This window comes from Castor canadensis, chromosome 11 (genome assembly GCF_047511655.1).
Source record: "Castor canadensis chromosome 11, mCasCan1.hap1v2, whole genome shotgun sequence".
Classification (NCBI taxonomy): Eukaryota; Metazoa; Chordata; class Mammalia; order Rodentia; family Castoridae; genus Castor; species Castor canadensis.
Window position 1 is genome coordinate 105,476,123 of NC_133396.1, and position 18,325 is coordinate 105,494,447.

At 40.6% G+C, this 18,325-nt stretch overlaps 1 protein-coding gene, 1 non-coding gene and 1 pseudogene across 3 annotated transcripts; 2 read left to right on the forward strand and 1 right to left on the reverse strand.

Moving 5' to 3' along the window:
* Positions 1 to 1,026: 1,026 nt before the first annotated feature.
* Rit1 (Ras like without CAAX 1) lies at positions 1,027 to 14,617 on the forward strand. 2 transcript variants are annotated; one of them, XM_020166148.2, is made up of 6 exons: positions 1,027 to 1,182; positions 1,667 to 1,798; positions 1,934 to 1,990; positions 7,942 to 8,015; positions 8,244 to 8,435; positions 9,830 to 14,617. In XM_020166148.2, exons 2-6 carry the CDS (start codon positions 1,693 to 1,695, stop codon positions 10,058 to 10,060), a joined length of 660 nt encoding a protein of 219 aa, XP_020021737.1. In that variant the 5' UTR covers positions 1,027 to 1,182; positions 1,667 to 1,692; the 3' UTR covers positions 10,061 to 14,617. The 2 variants fall into 2 exon arrangements, with proteins under 2 accessions (XP_020021737.1, XP_020021736.1); XM_020166147.2 differs by lacking the exon at positions 1,027 to 1,182 and adding an exon at positions 1,258 to 1,543.
* Positions 6,477 to 6,603, forward strand: LOC141414522 (small nucleolar RNA SNORA40). Its single transcript, XR_012439542.1, has one exon. It is a non-coding gene; the product is annotated as a small nucleolar RNA SNORA40 (small nucleolar RNA).
* On the reverse strand, positions 13,348 to 18,323 carry LOC141413647 (dolichol phosphate-mannose biosynthesis regulatory protein pseudogene; annotated as a pseudogene).
* Positions 18,324 to 18,325: the final 2 nt, after the last annotated feature.

Genomic DNA, 18,325 nt, shown 5'->3' on the forward strand with positions numbered 1-18,325 from the left:
GCTTTTTACTCATAGCATAATGCAGTTATAACCTCACCTGAAAAAGTGACATGGACTCCAGCATTTACGTATGGTTCTGCATGCCCTTAAAGTCCAAATGAAAATTTTATGCTAGATTTCCTTCAGTATTTGGAATCGAACTCAAAGCATCATGTGTGCTAAATAAGCACTCTACCACATGAGCTATGTTCTGGTCCTTTTCTTTTTCTTCCTGTTTTTGAGATAGAGTTTTGCTAACTTTGACCAGGCAGGTCTGGAACTCAGATCCTCCTGCCTGCACCTCTGGAGTAGTTAGGTTTACAGTCACCATATCTGGCTTTGTTTTCATTTTCAAGAAAGCCCTCTTTTCACAAAGTATTAAAAGTGCTGAGTAGATAAGATAGTTTAAGGGAAATGTAAATTATTCTTGGAAAGGCCTTTCTTTAAAAAGAATGATGGACAGAAGTTACATCAGGAAAATACCAGTGTAAAGTTTCTAGTAGCTGTGTGTGCCACCTAGAATGAATAAACTATAGTGCCTGTATACTGTTGTGCTTAGTTCAAGACTACTTACAAGCTCTTGAATTTTATCCTCTCCCACCAGAGTATAGTACATTTATTTAAAAACATTTTTTCATATGTACTAAAATATGCTCAGTTAAGGTTACTGACTGGAGTGCCTTGCACTTTGGGAAATAAAAGCTATACTTGGAACCAATCACTCCCTGAACTTCAGTCCTGTGTTTTGGTAGTGTCTGAGGTGGTGGTGAGCTTGGTTGCCCATCATTTCCTCCGTTTTGGGATTAAATTTGGCCAAATTTTTTTTTTTTTAATATTTCTTCCCACCAGCAGCAAAAGTCCCTAAATTACTCTCATTAGAGGTTCCCTATGTCATCTGCCATTGATAAATTTACCCTCTGCCTCTTGAGGTAACATTCTCTAGTTCCCTTTCCCTGGAGCCACGGAACTGGGTTTAGGGACCTGGAAGGGGAGGTGCCCCGCCCTGGGGAGGCGGGGCGGCCGCGGGCGTCACTGGGCGGCCCTGCCCCTCCCAGGGACAGGGTGCTGCTGGCGCCATCTTACCCGGCGCGGCAGGGTCACAGGTCAGAGCCGCAGCCTCCCGGTGAGCCCGGCGACCCCACAGGGCAGTCGGACGGCGGGACCCTCCTGATCCGGGGTGCCAGCGGACGGGGCGGCCTACAGGTGGGGCGCATGGTGACGCGGAGGAGCAGTGGGCGGGCAGGGAGGGGTCTGGGGACGGGGAAGGGGCGGGACCTCCGGCACAGAGGACGGATGGACGGTCAGAAGAGAGGACTGTGTGGCCCAGGGCGGCCGTCTTTTGATCCTCAGACCTCAACCGCTGCTCCTCCCTTCTGGGCTGGTGCCTCATTCGCAAAATAATTTTTTTTTTTTTTCCTGTTCTGGGGCTTGAACTCAAGGCTTCACCTTGCCAGACAGACATTCTTTTGCTTGAACCATGCCTCCAGCCTTCTACCTTTCTTTGTTTTCTTATTTTTCTGGAAAAAGTCCGAAAACCTGTAATGTGTCACAGGTCTAAGAGAGGGTGAGGACGTGGGGGTCCTTACGGCTGCCAGAAAGGGTTCGGCACCCAGTGGGAAGATAGGGCCTTCCAGGACTGCTGTCAAGGTGTTTCCATCTTGTATTAAATAGTTTCTGTTTTCTCTAGGTGGCCCAGGATTCCCCAAGAGGACAATGGAGTCTGGAGCTCGACCAGTTGCCAGCTGCTGTAGCAGCTCTGCGGGGCTCTCACGGGAGTACAAACTAGTGATGCTGGGCGCTGGTGGTGTGGGGAAGAGTGGTACGTGACATTTTCCATTTGATAAGTGACTCTACCCACTCCAAATGGGACCTGGCTACTGCCAAAGTTGCTACTTAAAATTCTTTCTGTGGGTCACCTTCCTGAGGACTTTAACTTTTATTTCTTGTTTTGAAGCCATGACCATGCAGTTCATCAGCCACCGATTCCCAGAAGATCATGACCCCACCATTGGTAAGTCAGATCCTCAAGTAGGTCTCCAGATACACCCTGTAAAAGTATCTCAGTGGGCAGTATGGCCATTGCCTTTTGGGTTTCGTTTTAGGAGCTCAAGCTTGTGATAGTGGCATTCCAGTTCTGCTTTGGATCTTCAAACAGTTCCTGGAGCCATACATACCCTCTGGTTTCCCCTTTCGTTGGTCATGTGTGGTCTAGAAAAGCCATTGCAACAATCCAATGATACAGTAGAATACAGGCAAAGTAGAATGCAAATGGATTACCAAGAAAAGGACCAACAGAAATTGCTGATAAAAAGAAAGATTAATGTGATTTTCTCCAGGGATCTCAATGGTTTTAAAATGGACCTGATAATATGAAGCACCTTCTTTGTAATTGTCTCTGACCTTTTTCTCTAAGACTGGAATTCTAGACAGTTTAGATATTTACTTGATACTAATCAGGAAATGCATGGTATTTATATTTTAAATGCACTTAGTTATATTTAATGACCTCATTCCTACTTCCTTTTTCATTAAAATAGCTTTCATTTTTATTATTGCTGTTTGTGCCAGTACCTAAAATCCTTGGGCTTCTAGCATTCATTCACATGAATTTCACTGCTATTTCCTCTAGGGCCTTTTTAATTTGAGTGGAGTAAATTTTACTGTGAAACAGCACAGTTAATAAGGATGTAAAACACAAGGATATAATTGCTGTATGTCAAACACAGTGGAGCATTTTATCCGTAAGAGTAATAACTGCCATTTATTGATCTGAGGAATATGGAAAAGATGGAAATAGGAAACACTTCTTTGAAAAATGAAACATCTTTTACATAGATGTCTAATGTACAAATATAATCCTATTACATTCCTTCTATTCCTACAAATGCATTAAGCATTCAGTTTGGGTTTTTTTTAAGTATCTCAATGTCACTTTTTTGTTGTTGTTTTTTCTTTTTTTGGCAATACTGGGGATTGAACTCTGGACCTCAAGCTTTCTAGGCAAGTGCTCTATCATGTGAGCCATACTCCCAGTCCTGTTGTTTATGACAGGATCTTACTACCCCAGCTGGCCTCAAACTTGTGATGGTCCTGGCTCAGCCTCCCAAGTGTTGAGATTACAAGAATGCACTACCATGCCCAGCTAGGGTGAATGTCAATTTTAAAAAATGATTTTTAAGTATATTTGAGCCTTTTTTGGCATCTAGTTCAGATTTATTTAGAAACAAGTGTATCATAGCAGTTGGTAAACAATTATTTCATTTTTCCAGACTTTAACTCTATGTACAAAGCTTAAGCATATCGTTTTAGATTAAGCATTAATGGAATAACTTTCTTTGTCATGTTTTTTGTGGTTGGTAAAAGCTTACAGGCCACAAAATGAAACTTTTTCATGCTATCAGTTCTAAGGGTCTGACTTGAAACTCTGTGAGTATGAGTCAGCTGGTTTGAACTTCCACAAAAGGAAGCAGAAAAACAAGTAGAGCCAGCCTACTGAACTCTTTAACAACCCAGGCATGGAGGGCCTGGACGTCTTCCACTTGAAGCACTTTATTTACTTCCTTATACCTGAAGTTCATTATATAGAAATGTCTTCTCCCTCTCCCTTGTGGACAGAATACTCTAGTAAAGTAAAAAGGTCATTTTGTTTGCTGTGGGTTTATTTTCTTAATTGTTATCTTTACAAAGACTAACAGTATTACTGTCCTTAGATCATAAGGAAGCGGGTTTTATTCTAGGGTATGTTCTAGTGTAGAAGAAAGGTGGGGTGAACAGTAGTAACTCTGCTGCACTACTGTTATTTTCAGTAGTGGCCCTCTGCCATGATATTGGATTTCTGGGCAGGATTTCCTTTGGGTCAGGCTTCTGCTCTGTTTTCTACAAAGACAGTGAGTGTTCTATGGTAGCCCAGCTTTGGACATGTTCATTTCATGCAGTGTGTGCTTATGTAGATTTGGGAAAATAGAAGTAGTACTTGTTTTTATAATGTACTGTATCAGACATTTTTTGCTTTTTGCTTTTTTGAGACAGGATCTCCTTGTATAGCCAAGTCTAGCCTTGAACACAAGATCTTCCTGCCTCTGCCTCCCAAATGCTGGGATTACAGATAGAAGCCACCATGCCTGGCCTTTTGTTCCCCGCCATGTTGGAGATCTAACCCCGGGGCCTCTACCACTGAACTATACCACCAGCTCTACTATATCAAATTTAGAATGTTGCTCAAGAATTCAAACTATGATGGGAGTTCTATGAGTAAAATCAGTTTAGAGTTTAGGATCATTTACTTAAGAACTCCAGAAACATCCCTTCCTTTTTTTTTTAAAGTAAAACTCATATCTGTAAGAGGTCCTTTTTTTTTTTTTTCAGTGCTGGGGTCGAACCTGGGATCTTGTGTGTTTTAGCAAATACTCTACACCTCCAGCCCTGTAACACTTTCTTTAATCAGTCTGTTTTCCCCACTCCCCCATTAGTTCAGTTACTTTGCTGACAATATTATATGATTCAACAACAAATACTGTGTCTTGAGTTGTTTGCCAAACACTGTGGTAGACCTTGGTAACCACATCTTTTTGCTTAAGCAAAAAGATAAGGTGTCTGTTTAAATTAATTAAAATAAATTAATAAAATAAATAAACACATGCATATATAATTAAAATAAATTAATGCATTTTATTTCAATTTTTTTTCTTTATTTCAATTTTGGCTATAAACTGTAACAAAACCTTTTCATTATAACCAGAATAAATATAAATATCAAAGTTACCTATATATGTATTTGTATACTTATACAAAAGTATACATATATAATTGAAATTAAAATTTAATGTTGGTCCCAACCCATTAAGTTGATTTCAAAACTTATAGTCCTAATGGAGCACAACCTATAGTTTGAGATACATTGATTTAATAGGCTCTTCATCTTTGAAGAAGAGTCAGATGCAGGGATTCAAGAAAAAATGTTAGGACTAGAAGCGTGGCTCAAGAGGTAGTACTTGCTAGGCAAGTGCAGAGCCCTGAGTTCAAACTCTAGTACCACAAAAAAAGCCCCAAAAAAATGCTTAAAAGAAATACATTGGAATGTAAGTGGCAGTTGTTTTTGAGTGATGAAAATAGTGAGTGAGGTTTTTTCTTTTCTTTTTCTTTTCACTTTTCTGTGTTTTCCGAGATTACTATAGTAATATACATAAAGGAGACCAGGTTCAGTGGCACACAGCTTTAATCCCAGCCCTCAGGTAGTAGGGGCAGGAGGATCACAACTTTGACACCAGTTTGGGCTATATAGTGAGACCCTGTCTCAAAATAACCAAGGGCTGGGATTTGCTCAGTGGTGAGCACTTGCCTAGTGTGTGCAAGGACCTGGGTTTGATCCACAGCACTGAAAAAAAAAAAGAACACCTATTGCCTACTGACCTAAGCACACCCCTTCCTTAATGCTTCTAATCTCTTAGACCACATAGCCTCACTTTCAAAAGATAACAGAAAGAAAAAATTAAGAAAGGAAAACAGAGCCTCTGCTGTCTTGTTCTTTCTAAAATACTCCCTTACACAATTTTCCAATGCAATGTGAAGCCTTTGGCATCGCCCTTCCTTTTCATGCTATTTTCTTTTTTTTTTTGTAATTTATTGTTTTGGTGGGACTGGAGTTTGAACCCAGGGCTTCTTGCTTGCAAAGCAGGTGCTCTACCACTTGAACCACACTTCCAGTCCATTTTGCTCTGGTTATTTTGGAGATGGGATCTCTAACTATTTGAACTGGCCTCAAACCTCTATCCTCTGGATCTCAGCCTCCCAAGTAGCTAGGATTACTGGCGTTGGCCCGTGGTGACAGGTAGAATTTAATTTTCTTACTCTGTACAATGGAAATAATTGTGGATTATTTTATTGATTGAGTTAATGTATATAAATTACTTAGTACAATGCCTAGCATGCAATAAATTTATTAACTGATAGTTATTTTCTAGCCAAATTCTTTTTTAGCTTAGAATTATAGGTAAAGTCTTATAAATGTAAGCTATGAATAAACTACATTACTGCCTATATGAAAAAAGTAAAACCTTAAAGACTGGGCTGTAATCCTAGTTACTAAGGAGGCAGCCAGGGTAAAATAGTTCATGAGACCCTCCATCACAAAAAAGGGATGGTGGAGAGGCTTAAGGTGTAGGTCCTGAGTTCAAGCCCCCATTGTGCAAATAAGTAAATAAAAGGTAAAACCATAGTTGACAACCCAGTTTACTTATCTCAATGGATTTAAAATGCTTCCTGATAAAATTTGGGCACTTAAAAGAACTTGGGTGAAGGGAGCTGGCGGAGTGGCTCAAGTGGCAGAGTGCCTACTTACCAAGCATGAGGCCCTGAGTTCAAACCCCAATACTGCAAAAAAAGAAAAGGACTTGGGTGGAGCTGATGGTGATATAACTCAGTGCCTTGTCTGATGTCTGTGTGAGGCTCTTCATATGAGAGACCTTGGGTTTAATCTCCAGCACCACCAAAAAAAAGATAGCAGTTGTGTGTGATTTTGTTTAACTTGTGGACAAAGACTCATAGACAGGTACAAAAACAAAATCCTTTTTTTCAACCCAGAACTCATTGTTCAGTATGATTTTGATACATATAAGAAAGAGTATGACATCTAACACAGCTTAAAGTGATGGGGGTATTGATAACCATTAAGGATTCTAATTTGAGAATTGAGATCTGGAGTTGAAGATGTGTCTTACTGTGAGTAGATCATGTTTGTCTAAATGTAGTATTGGCATATGCCACATATCCTGAATGTAATAGAGGAATGAATATGACCTGAACTCATTCATGTCAGAGAAGTGGGGTCTCAGCATTTGACAACCAGCCAGATCCAACTCCTCTAAAAGTGATCCAAAACTAAATTGCTTGAAGAAATTTGATCTCAAAGATCTCAGAAGGGGAATTTTGAAGTTGTCATCAGTAATTCAGCTCTGCAATTCAAGTGGTATAATAATTTGAGTGGAGATAAAGTGATAATTAAAGTGGAGATAACAAATAATAATTCAAGTGGCCCAAGTTAAAAAAAAAAAAGAAGCCCAAATAAAAGAAGTGTGGGCTGGATTAAGCATCAGATCTTTTATTGATTGATTGATTGATTTTTACTGTACTAGGTTTTGAACTCAGAGCCTTCATCTTGAGTCACTCCACCAGCACTTTTTGTGATGGGTTTTTTTGAGATAGGGTCTTGCAAACTATTTGCCTGGGGTTGACTTCGAACCTCCATCCTCATGATCTCTGCCTCCTGAGTAGCTAGGACTATAGGCGTGAGCCATTGGTGCCCAGCTGAGCATCAGATCTTTTAAAAAGTGGTATCTTGAAGAAGAATCATAACTTCAGTTTTAGAGGTGACCTAAATGTGCAATGAACCCATCACAACATGTAGGAAATAAATCATTATTAAATAAAAATTATTGACTTTAAATAATTTTGCCTAAAGAAAACTCTTTGCACTGTAAAAAGTCAGTCAGTACATAATTTTGTTTTGATGTTTCTCAAGTATTTTCTGTGTGGGGGGTATAAAAATTAAATATAGCTTTTTTTTTTTTTAAAGACAAAAGAAAGAAAGAACTTAAATGGAATCAGCTTTTTCCTTAGATGTGTTTTTTGTCTTTGTTCTTTTCCTGCTTTTTTGGTCTGAACTGCCCTTGAAACAAGATCCCCTGTCTCTGTGTCTCTGCCTCTGAAGTAACTGGGATTACAGGCATATGAGCCACTGCACAAAGAAGCCCCACCGTTCTTTTTTTGGCGCTACTGGGATTTGAGCTCAGGGCCTTAGATTTGCTAGGCAGGTGCTCTACCACTTTAGCCATGCTTCCATCCCCACTCCACCCTTTTTCATTAGTGAATATTTTGTATACTGTGGGGGGTTTCATTAAGATGAGTTTTGAAATAGGTATTTCCTGCATGCTTGGCTTTACAGTATACCTTTCTTCCCTCCTGTAGAAGATGCTTATAAAATCCGGATCCGTATTGATGATGAGCCCGCCAATCTGGACATTTTGGATACAGCTGGACAGGTATTAAATCCGAGAACGATACGTGCTAGGACAAAAGACTTTTCCAGTCTAGTAAAATGGAGGGTAAGGCTTATACAGAGAAGATCACTAGTTTGTCTCTTAATTTTTCATGCACTCTGACTCAGGATAGCAGGTAATCAACATACCACTTCTTTAATCTAAAATAAATAACAAATGTATATAGTTCTAAGTTGCATCAATTTGGTATTGACCCTTGTTTCCCTCCAGGCAGAGTTTACAGCCATGCGTGATCAGTACATGAGGGCAGGAGAAGGGTTTATCATCTGTTACTCTATCACGGATCGCCGAAGTTTCCATGAAGTTCGGGAATTTAAACAGCTTATTTATCGAGTTCGACGTACTGATGATACACCTGTGGTCCTTGTAGGAAACAAGTCTGATCTAAAACAGCTAAGACAGGTGAGGAAAAAGGAAATGTCCATAATCTTGTGTTATTAGTCACTTCTGTTTCTTTACAGATTCCTTTGCCTTAAAATAGAAAATCAAAATTAACTCCTCCCTAACTATGACAATTTCCCTATATCTACTAATTTGCAACTGTTATGGATAAAATCTGGATTTTAGAACTCAGTTTACTGGACAGAACCCACAGGACTATAATGAGATGATAAGTAGAATTCCCATTAAGAGAAGGGTCATGAAATGTTCATTTCCTAAAACTTCAGAAATAAATCTGTTTATGCTGCAACAGGAGAAACTTCAGTGAGTCTTTGTGGTATGCTTCCTGATGATGAAGGATCGTTAGCCCAGGAAGAGGACACTAAGATATTGTAGAGGACTTTAGAGTAAGTTATACCCTTCCAGGCCAGGCGTAATGGTATATACCTGTAATCCCAGAACTCAGGAGGTAGAGGCAGGAGGATCATAAGTTTGAGGCCTGCCTGAACTGTGTACCAAGATCTGTCTCCAACACAAACAAACAAAATCTTTTTTTTCTGATTGGTGGAGCAGCAAGGGTAAAGTGAACGCGCACACATTCGTGACTGCTGGTTAGTAGTGGAAGCAATGAGCAGGAGTAGCTTGGCAGTCGTTAAATTCTTGATGCTTGTCAGCTAAACCACTGGAAAAACCTCCTTAGGGACTTATATATAAATTGCTCATTGCTGGGCCATTTACGGTAATAGAAAATGAGAAACAGTCTCACTATCCAAAAGTAGAAGAGGTTACAGCATTATCCACAATTGGACAAATCAGTTTTGTGTTCCTAATAGTGTTTAGTAATATATATGCTGCTCTGTCTTTTTTTTTTTTTTAATGGGACTAGGGTTTGAACTCAGGGCTTTGCACTTGCAAAGTAGGAACTCTTCTGCTTGAGCCACGCCTCTAGTCTGTTTTTCTCTGGTTATTTTGGAGATTGGGTCTTGAGAGCTATTTGTCTGGGCCGGCTTCAAACCAAGATCCTCCCAATCTTAGCCTCCCAAGTAGTTAGGATTCCAGGCATGAGCCACCAGTGCCCAGCCATGCTTTTCTTTCTTAAAATGAAAAGTATGAAGAAAATTAAGATTGCATATTGATATCCATGTCTATTTGATGTGTTTTCCAAAAAGGATAAGGGCCGGGATCACTGGTGGAGTGGCTCAAGTGGTAGAGCACTTGTTTAGCAAGCACAAGGCCCTGACTTCAACCCCTAGTACCACCAAAAAATTAAAAAAGAGAGAGAGAAAAGAGGGGCTGAGGCTATAACTCAGTGGTAGAAGGTTTGTATAGCATGTATAAGACCTTGGATTCAATCCTCAGCACTTGAAAAAAAAATTTATACCACTATAAATTTTCTCATGCTTATGTTTTTGAAGGTTACCAAGGAAGAAGGATTGGCTCTGGCCCGAGAATTCAGCTGTCCCTTTTTTGAGACCTCTGCTGCATACCGCTACTACATTGATGATGTTTTCCATGCTCTTGTGCGGGAGATACGTCGGAAAGAAAAGGAAGCAGTACTGGCCATGGAGAAAAAATCTAAACCCAAAAGCAGTGTATGGAAGAGGCTAAAATCACCATTCCGGAAGAAGAAAGATTCAGTAACTTGAGGGAGGATGTGAAGTATCCGTCAGTGAACTGCAGTGCTTGATCAAAGCAGTCCAGTGACATGCAATAGTGAGCATGGCATCTGCTCTTTCTGCTGTTATGACCGTTCTTACCAATATAACTGATGAGGGGCTACGTCTACTAGGAGCTCTCAATGATGTGCTATTTAAAATATTGTCTTTTAGTTGATTCTGATTTATTAACCCAGTGGAGTACTGTCTGCTTAAATTGTCACATTAGAATTTGATCTATCATTGTTTGGGGTTGTGTTGCTGGTATCAATTAACTAGTGCAAATTGTTTATACCCAGGAGAATTTATATGCCATGTGTATTTGACTAAGTTCACAGAGGAATTTTGTGCCCTACACTCCCCATTATCCTTCACCTTGTTTCTGGGACTGTCTCACAGAAGGGCTCAGTCTAGTGTGTTTACACTGCACTTCCTGGCAACAGAACAAAAATTGAATAGGGAAACCACTGCTAAAGTTCAGCAAAGAGCTGTGGAACTGACTCCTGTTCCAGATTATGGAGTGATGAGATTTGGGGAAATCAGGCTTTACACTTGCCCAGGGGGGACTCAGCTAGAAAAACATAGGGTTGGAACAGCATTCCTGGCATTTCTGAGATGTGCATATTTGACCCAAATATGCTTCTATGCTTCTGGGACAGAAGCAAAGAAGAAAAAAATGGAATGAGGAGGTTCTTTTATTCTTCTTTTGAGGGCTTTGCCTGTCTTTTTACCCTTGAAGGTAAACACTTGGGAACCATTCCTGGATCACTAAACTCTTTTTTAAATCCTTAGTTGGGACAGCCCTTGCCTTGTACAAGTTTATTTTTTCCCACAGATGGACACACCATTACATATATACCAGTTGTTTCCTAGTGCTTCGGCTTGCCTTCCCTGTGTTCTTTGGAATAGGTAGGTCTGGCATAATGATTTTTAAGTACTTTGTGAAATTGACTGCATTTTCCATAGAAGAAACATCAGGGGTTGGAGTAAAATTGTGTATGTGCCTCCTTGATCTCAACAGTCACTAGACTCAATGTTCTAAGAATGTCTATGGTATTTCTGTTTGATGGGTCAGTCTTGAAGCTTTAATATTCACATATGTATATTGGGTTTGTAATCTGAAGATTACCTTCCGAGGACCTTACTAAGTTCTCCTCAGGGTTGTCTGAGCCTTGACAAAGTTTAGCCTAAGAGAATACTACTATTTTGCTCCCTGTACTAGTTGAGAAGTATTCCTAGGGAGAAACAGCTTTAAATATTGATACTGCATTCTCTGTTTTAGGATTAGAATGATTTTGATATCTGAACTTGTCGTGAGTGGAGAATAAAGGCAGAAGTGCTGAGTCATGCCTCCTGTATGGAATATTAAATGCCACTGAAGCCATGTTTGTGTCCACTTTAAACTCTTAGAAGATGACTTTGTGTAGCACTTGTTAAAAAGCCCTCAGCTCAAAGCCAGGTGCCGGTGGCTTATGCCTGTAATCTTAGCTACTTAGGAGGCAGAGATCAGTAGGATCATGGATAGAAGCCAGCCTGGGCAAATAGTTCCACGAGACCCTCTCAAAAAACCCTTCACAAAAACAGGGCTGGAGGAGTGGCTCAAGGTGAAGGCCCTGAGTTCAAGCCCTAGTACTGGGGGAAAAAAAAAAGCCCACAGCTCAACTTACTATTTTCCATTGTTCAATTAGAGGCAGGAGGATAGGGTTATTGTGTTTTTCTTTGTAAACTAATGGCATATGGTCTAGCTTTAAAGAACAGGGACTGCCAAAAACATCTGAATAGTGGAACCTTTTGAAATTCCTGAAAACATTTTTGCAACCAAACAAATTATGTTTTATATACTCAAGGTGAAAGACCCAGAATTTGAGTCTGTGTAGGACAGAAATCTCATAGGAACTGTAGCACTTTGGAGAAGCATGAAAGGAGAAAAGAAATACAGTGCAATTCTATTGATTAACAATATGTCATCCATTTAAAGTAGTTTAGAGCCTTTTCAGTTTAATTGCCTTAGCTGCTCATTAGTAATGACCTACAGAATTGTCATTAACATCAAGCAAGAAATATATTTATTCAAAATAATCAAGGCAGTAGAGAACATTGCCAGGAGGAAAGATCTGTCAGACATAAGGGAATTTGTATTTTATATATAAGCAAAATAGTGTTTTAAAGTCTATCACTGTCATGTATCTGATCCTTTGGGAACTAGTCCCTTAATATTGAGATGAGAATTCTATCTATGGTGCTAGGTAGTTTCAGGGGTAAAATATGTGTAAGTCACAGCTCTATTCTTAGTGATCATATAAAATAGGTAATTTACGAGCTCTACATAATCAGCTTTATCCAACTTGAGGGCATTAAAATCAATTACTGCCTGGAACTTTGAAGAGAGAAAAATTCAGGGACAAGGTGAAAGGCACTGGAATCATTCATTCCAAACCAGATTAGTAAATTACCAGATGCAGAAGCTGGTGTTTAGAATCAGCTGTTCAGAATTCAGAAGGGGACATAGATTTTATGATATATTAGCAAAAATTAGTCCACTGTAATGTTTGGGGAGGAAGGGGAGAAATTTTTCACTTATGCACTTGTGTATGAAAACAGTTTGTATGGCACAATACAAAAAACTTTTAAACAATTTGTTGGGCTTTCTTTTTTTCTTTTCACAATCAACATTCATAGTTAAGTTCTCCCAAACAGGCCAGCCCTGGGCCTGGGGAACCAGGCCTCCACAAGGAGCACTTGGTCTGGGACTCATGTAGTTGCTCTAGTGTCCTGGGGTCTGTCAGTCCTTTCCAAGGACTTTCCAGGTCCAAAAGTCCTTCTGAGGTTTGGCTCTATCAGTCTCAGAAGAGTTGCCTGTGTTGAAGGTTGGGACTTGTGGGGAGAGGAGGCACGGTCACATGCTCTCTCAGAACCTGCTATGTCCAAACATCAACCTGTGACAGGAGGAAAGCATGCAAAAGGGTAGAACCTAGAGGAAGTAGTAACAGAGTCTGCTCCGAAGTTGGCAGGACCAGTATCATTCAGGACCTCAGCCAGAAAAGGGGTGAGAGGAAGGCTTCCCTTTCTTCCCTCCCTGGCTTCTGGAAGGGGGAGCAGGAAAAGAGGGGTTCCAGTCCATCAGCGGTGACTCAAGCAGCCCCATCTCCCAAAAAGAGATGTAAGACAGTCAGTCTGGAGGAGCCACCAGGTCTGGACTGTCCTGTAGCCTCCAGCCCTTGGTCCCTGCCCTAGAAGGGAGGTAGAGAGGGTCTGGCAGCCTCTTCCTTGCTGAGCTTTCACTGAACCTTCTTGGTCACCCTCTGGTTCTTCAGCATCTTGTAGGTGATGAATAGGCCCATGGTCAGTGGGATGATGACATTGTAGGCTCAAGGCAGGAAGTACTTGTGGATGACACATTGGTGGTCCACAAATGGCAGAATCACCAGGTACTATAGTAGGTGAAGGTTATCAGGCTATCAGTGACCAGCCCTAGTGTCACCACCACCTGCTTTGTCACTGTGGCCAGAGAAAAGGGAAGGCTGCACTAACAGAGTAGCTCTTTACCACTTCAGTCACTAAGGGAAGGAGGCATCATAGCCAGTTTAACTTCCAAGTGTCCTGTCCTTTCTTTCCTTTATCTTTTTTTTTTTGGTAGGACTGGGGTTTGAACTCAGGGCTTTGTACATGCAAAGCAGCTGCTCTACTGCTTCAGCCACACCTCCAGTCCATTTTTCTGGTTATTTTGGAGATGGAGGGTAGGGTATCTCATGAATTATTTGCCTGAATTGACCTCGAACTTCTATCCTCCCAATCTCAGCTTCCCAATTAGCGAGGGTTACAGGCAAGAGCCCCTGGTGCCCAGCTCATGTCCCATCTTTTCAACAGCTATATAGAGTTCTGACTCAGTATCAGTCTCTGGGTTGAGAGTGCCTGACCTTGGAGATTTCACTCATTGGTGGACAGCAATCATGGTTTGGAGTGTCAGAACCTTAGCTCCTGAGCAGACTTCCTGCCTGACCCCCTGGCACCACTACCCCCTACAGCACTTGGGACTAAGCTCTTGTTGGGCTTTTATTTATCTGTAAGTAGGTAGGAATGTTTGGAATCATTACAAAAGCATCATTTTAAGGGGAAAAAAAAATACAGAACTGGGGGTAGAGCTCAGAGGTAGAGTGTGTTACTATATACAAAGTCTTGGGTTCCATCTGCAGCACCCTCCAAAAAAAAAAAAGGAAGAAAAAGTAATTTTATATTCTGAAAAATATTGATTCAAAAAAATGTGAGTGCCATCCACATTTATGTCAAGTGCTAGTGAGCATGCCACAGATGGACCTTCATTCAAAGAGGAGAGAAAAGCACAATGGAAAATGATAGCACATTGCCACTATTTGAGTGTTATTCAAAGTTATTTCAGGTCTCTAACTTAAATAAGAGAATGTGAAGGAATGATAATTTTTTCTATGAAGGTCATATCTCTACTATTCTACATGGGCATCGGTGTTGGTAGAAAGGACCTGGTTTGTTCATTAGGAAATGTATTTGTAAAAATAAAATAAAATAAAAAGATGTATTTGTGTCCTCATTATTTAACTGTTTTTGAATGAGTAACTATCAATGTTGTCCACCATTGAAATAAGGGTTACAAGAGACGTGGCCTTCAAGTTTCTCTTGGGACAGATAATGGAATTATGGGCCAAGTATTTATAAGCGTCCTCTGTACATTAAGCACTGTTTTAAAAGCTGGGAGGGACTAAAATATAAAACATCATCTCTACTCTGGAGCTTAGATTAAATTTGAAATTCATATCCAGGCACCGGTTGCTCATGCCTGTAATCCTAACTACTCAGGAAACAGAGATCAGGAAGATCGAGGTTTGAAGCCAGCCTGGGCAAATACTTTGAGGGACCCTATCTTGAAAAACCTGTCACAAAAAAAGGACTGGTGGTGTGGCTCAAGGTATAGGCCCTAAGTTAAAACCCTAGTACTGCAAAGAAAGAGAGAAAGAGAAAAAAAGAAAAGAAAATACCCAACATAAAACAGGACTGGCAGAGTTCTCAAGTGGTAAAGCACCTGCCTAGCAAGTGTGAGGCACTGAGTTCAAATCCCAGTAGTGCCAAAAAAAATTGAAATTCACATATACAAAACATCCCCTATGTTCTACCACTGGCTATACCCCCAATCCTGTATTTTTTCCCATAAAATGATGCTTTTGTAATAATTCCAAACATTTGTAACCACTTATAGGTAAGTAAAAGAAAAGCCCAACAGGAGCCAAACATGGAGTGTTGTAGGGGGTGGGTTCACCAGGGAGTCAGGTAGGAAGTCTGCTCAGGAGATGGGGTTCTGGCACCATGATTGCTCTCCACCAATGGGTGAAAACACCAAGGCTGGACACTCAGCCCTGAGATTGCCTCTGCACAGCTGTTGAAAGGACAGGACACTTTGAGGGTAAACTGACCACAATGCCTCCTTCCATTAGTATATCCAAGTGAGAGTCACTATGTCAGAGGAGCCCAACCTTTTCTCCAGGCCCCTCCCCAGGGCCTTCCACACACTACACAAGTGCTGTACCAGTGAGCTACGCCAGGCCCTCAGATCAGACTTAAAAGTGTAGGAGTTGCATGCTTCAAACTGGGAGTGTTACAGGATTTCAGAAAAGGAAGGGATTAGTATGATCCATGGCCTGAATCTTTAGAAAGCCTGAATCCTTAAGAACCAATGGAAGAGAGGGCAAATTATGGAGAGATTGAATTTACCCTGATTTTTTTTCCTTATGCAAGTTTAATAAACACTGCATAAACTACTTTTCCAAACTCAATCTTGAGAGTGAGAGGTATATAAATTTTAAATCTTTCTTTTTTTTTTGTTGGTACTGAGGTTTGAACTCAGAACCACTGCTTGCTAGGCAGGTGCTCTACCACTTGAGAACTCTGCCAGCCCAGAACTTTAAATCTTACTTTTCACGAGTTAACTTTGACAAGCACATTGCTTTAAAAGATGATCCAAGGATGCCGGCCAGGCGCTGGTGGCTCACACCTATAATCCTAGCTACTCAGGAGGCAGAGACCAGGAGGATTGAGGTTTGAAGCCAGCCTAGGCAAGTATACTTGAGACCCTATCTCGAAAATACCATCACAAAAAGGGCTGGCAGAGTGGCTCAAGGTGAAGGTCATGAGTTCAAACCCCAGTATAACCAAAAACAAAAAGAAAGAAGAAAAGAAAAGATGGTTCAGCCAAGCGTTGGTGGCTCAAGACTGGAAGGATCTCAGTTTGAGGCCAGCCCAGACAAACAGTTGGTGAGACCCCATCTCCAGAGTAACCAGAGCAAAATGCTGAAGGTGTGGCTCAAGTGGTAGCACGCCTACTTTGCAAGCAAGAAGCTCTGAGTTTAAACCTCAGTCCCACCTCCCCCCCCCAAAAAAAAACCTAGAGGTGTTGCTCAAACGAAAGAACGCCTGCTTTGCAAGCATGAAGCCCTAGTTCAAACCTCAGTCCCACCAAAAACAAATAAACAAAAAAGATGGTTTAGAGCTGGTCATGGGTGTAGATGCCTATAATCTCAGCACTTGGGTGGCTGAGACAGGAAAAGCACAAAGTTCAAGGACAGCCTGGGCTACATAATGAGACCCTGTCTCATAAATAAATAAGCATTTTCAAGACTGAAAATGTTGGGTTTGTGTTAATCCTGGATATACTCAACTTCAAATTAAAATTTATTTTCAAATTGTTCTTTCCACATTTCATCAGCTTAGAACCAAAATTTAGGTGGCATAACCATAAAAGGAAGTAGTTGGAAATCCTTGTTCTCTGATTAAAAAGAGTATTCACTCTGTCCTCAAAATATCTCTAATGCTCTCATCACACAAATTAGTTTTGTCTTACTAAGTAAGAATGGCTGTAAAGAAATCAGGTATAGCATGAATCAGAATAAATTAGAAATTAGCAAACATTTTTATATTTTACTAAGAAATTTCAAAAAGTCTTGTTTTCAGCCCAGCATCAGTGGCTTCTGTCTGTAATCCTAGGGAGCCTGAGACCAGGAGGATCAAGGTTCAAGGACAACCTAAGCAAATAGTTTGCAAGACCTCATTTCCAAAATAACCTGAGCAAAATGGACTGGAAACATGGCTCGATGTCTCAAGTGGTACAGTGCCTGCTTTTGAAGCACAAAGCCCTGAGATCAAATCCCAGTACCACCAAAAAAAAAAATGTCTAGTTTTCACTGGAAGTTGAAAAAAGGGTCTGTAGTTATTCTTCCTTATATGCTGGTGAGTTTCTTCAGCGGTGTGCAGTTCCCATATGTCTATGTTGCTCCCATCTCCACCAAGAAAGCTATAGCTGAAGCAACTCCTGTCTGCAGAAAGAACATTCTCCTTGGAACAGTTGACTTCAATTGATTTGTTACTTTTTGGCATCACTAGAAACATAAGACCAAATAAGGCTTAGGAAAAACAGGATGGATTTTAGTTTTTAGAAAAACATGGTCAGACAGAATAAGTGAATTTAATCCATTACATTGAGTAATCAAACTTTTTTGAAGGGTCTAGGTTTGAATTGGTAGATAGAACTAAACTATAATTTCTTGAAATTGAAGTTGGGAAAAGAGGAAAAGTCTGACTTGAATCAACAGAAAAGAATTACATATGTACACCACTGTGTGGTTTGAGAGTGGTAAAGTCAAAATTGTATTGTGTTGTACGTTGAATGGGCATCAAGAAGCAAGCTCAGAATTAAAGGGCAAGAGCAGGGTGCAGCAAAAACTAGTGGGGTTGGGCTAGTTAGGTGTAAAAGTCTTGAAAATGCAATGTGCACAGTTCCCAAATAGCTGCTTATTCAGGGTCAGAAATAGCTGGAGAGCTGTATTGGGGTTTGTTTTTGTTTTGTTTTGTTTTTTCATTTTCTCAGCTCAACCTCTGGAAATTTTGATTCATAGATCTCCAATAGGACTTAGGAATCTATGTTAAAACAAAAACCTCCCCTAGTAATTCTTTTTTTTTTTTTTCTAGAAGTTCTGGGGTTTGAACTCAGGGCCTACATCTTGAGCTACTCCACCAGCCCTTTTTAGTGATGAGTTTTTTAGAGAGCGGGTCTCGTGAATTATTTGCCTGGGCTGGTTTTGAACCACCATCCCTCTGATCTCTGCCTCCTAAGTTACAGGTGTGAGTCACTGGTGCCTGGCTAACTCCCTAAACAATTCTTACTGCAGTCATGAAGCCATTCTGAGATTAAGAATCACTAGGCTACCCTTACTGTATAATGGTTCTGTCCCATAT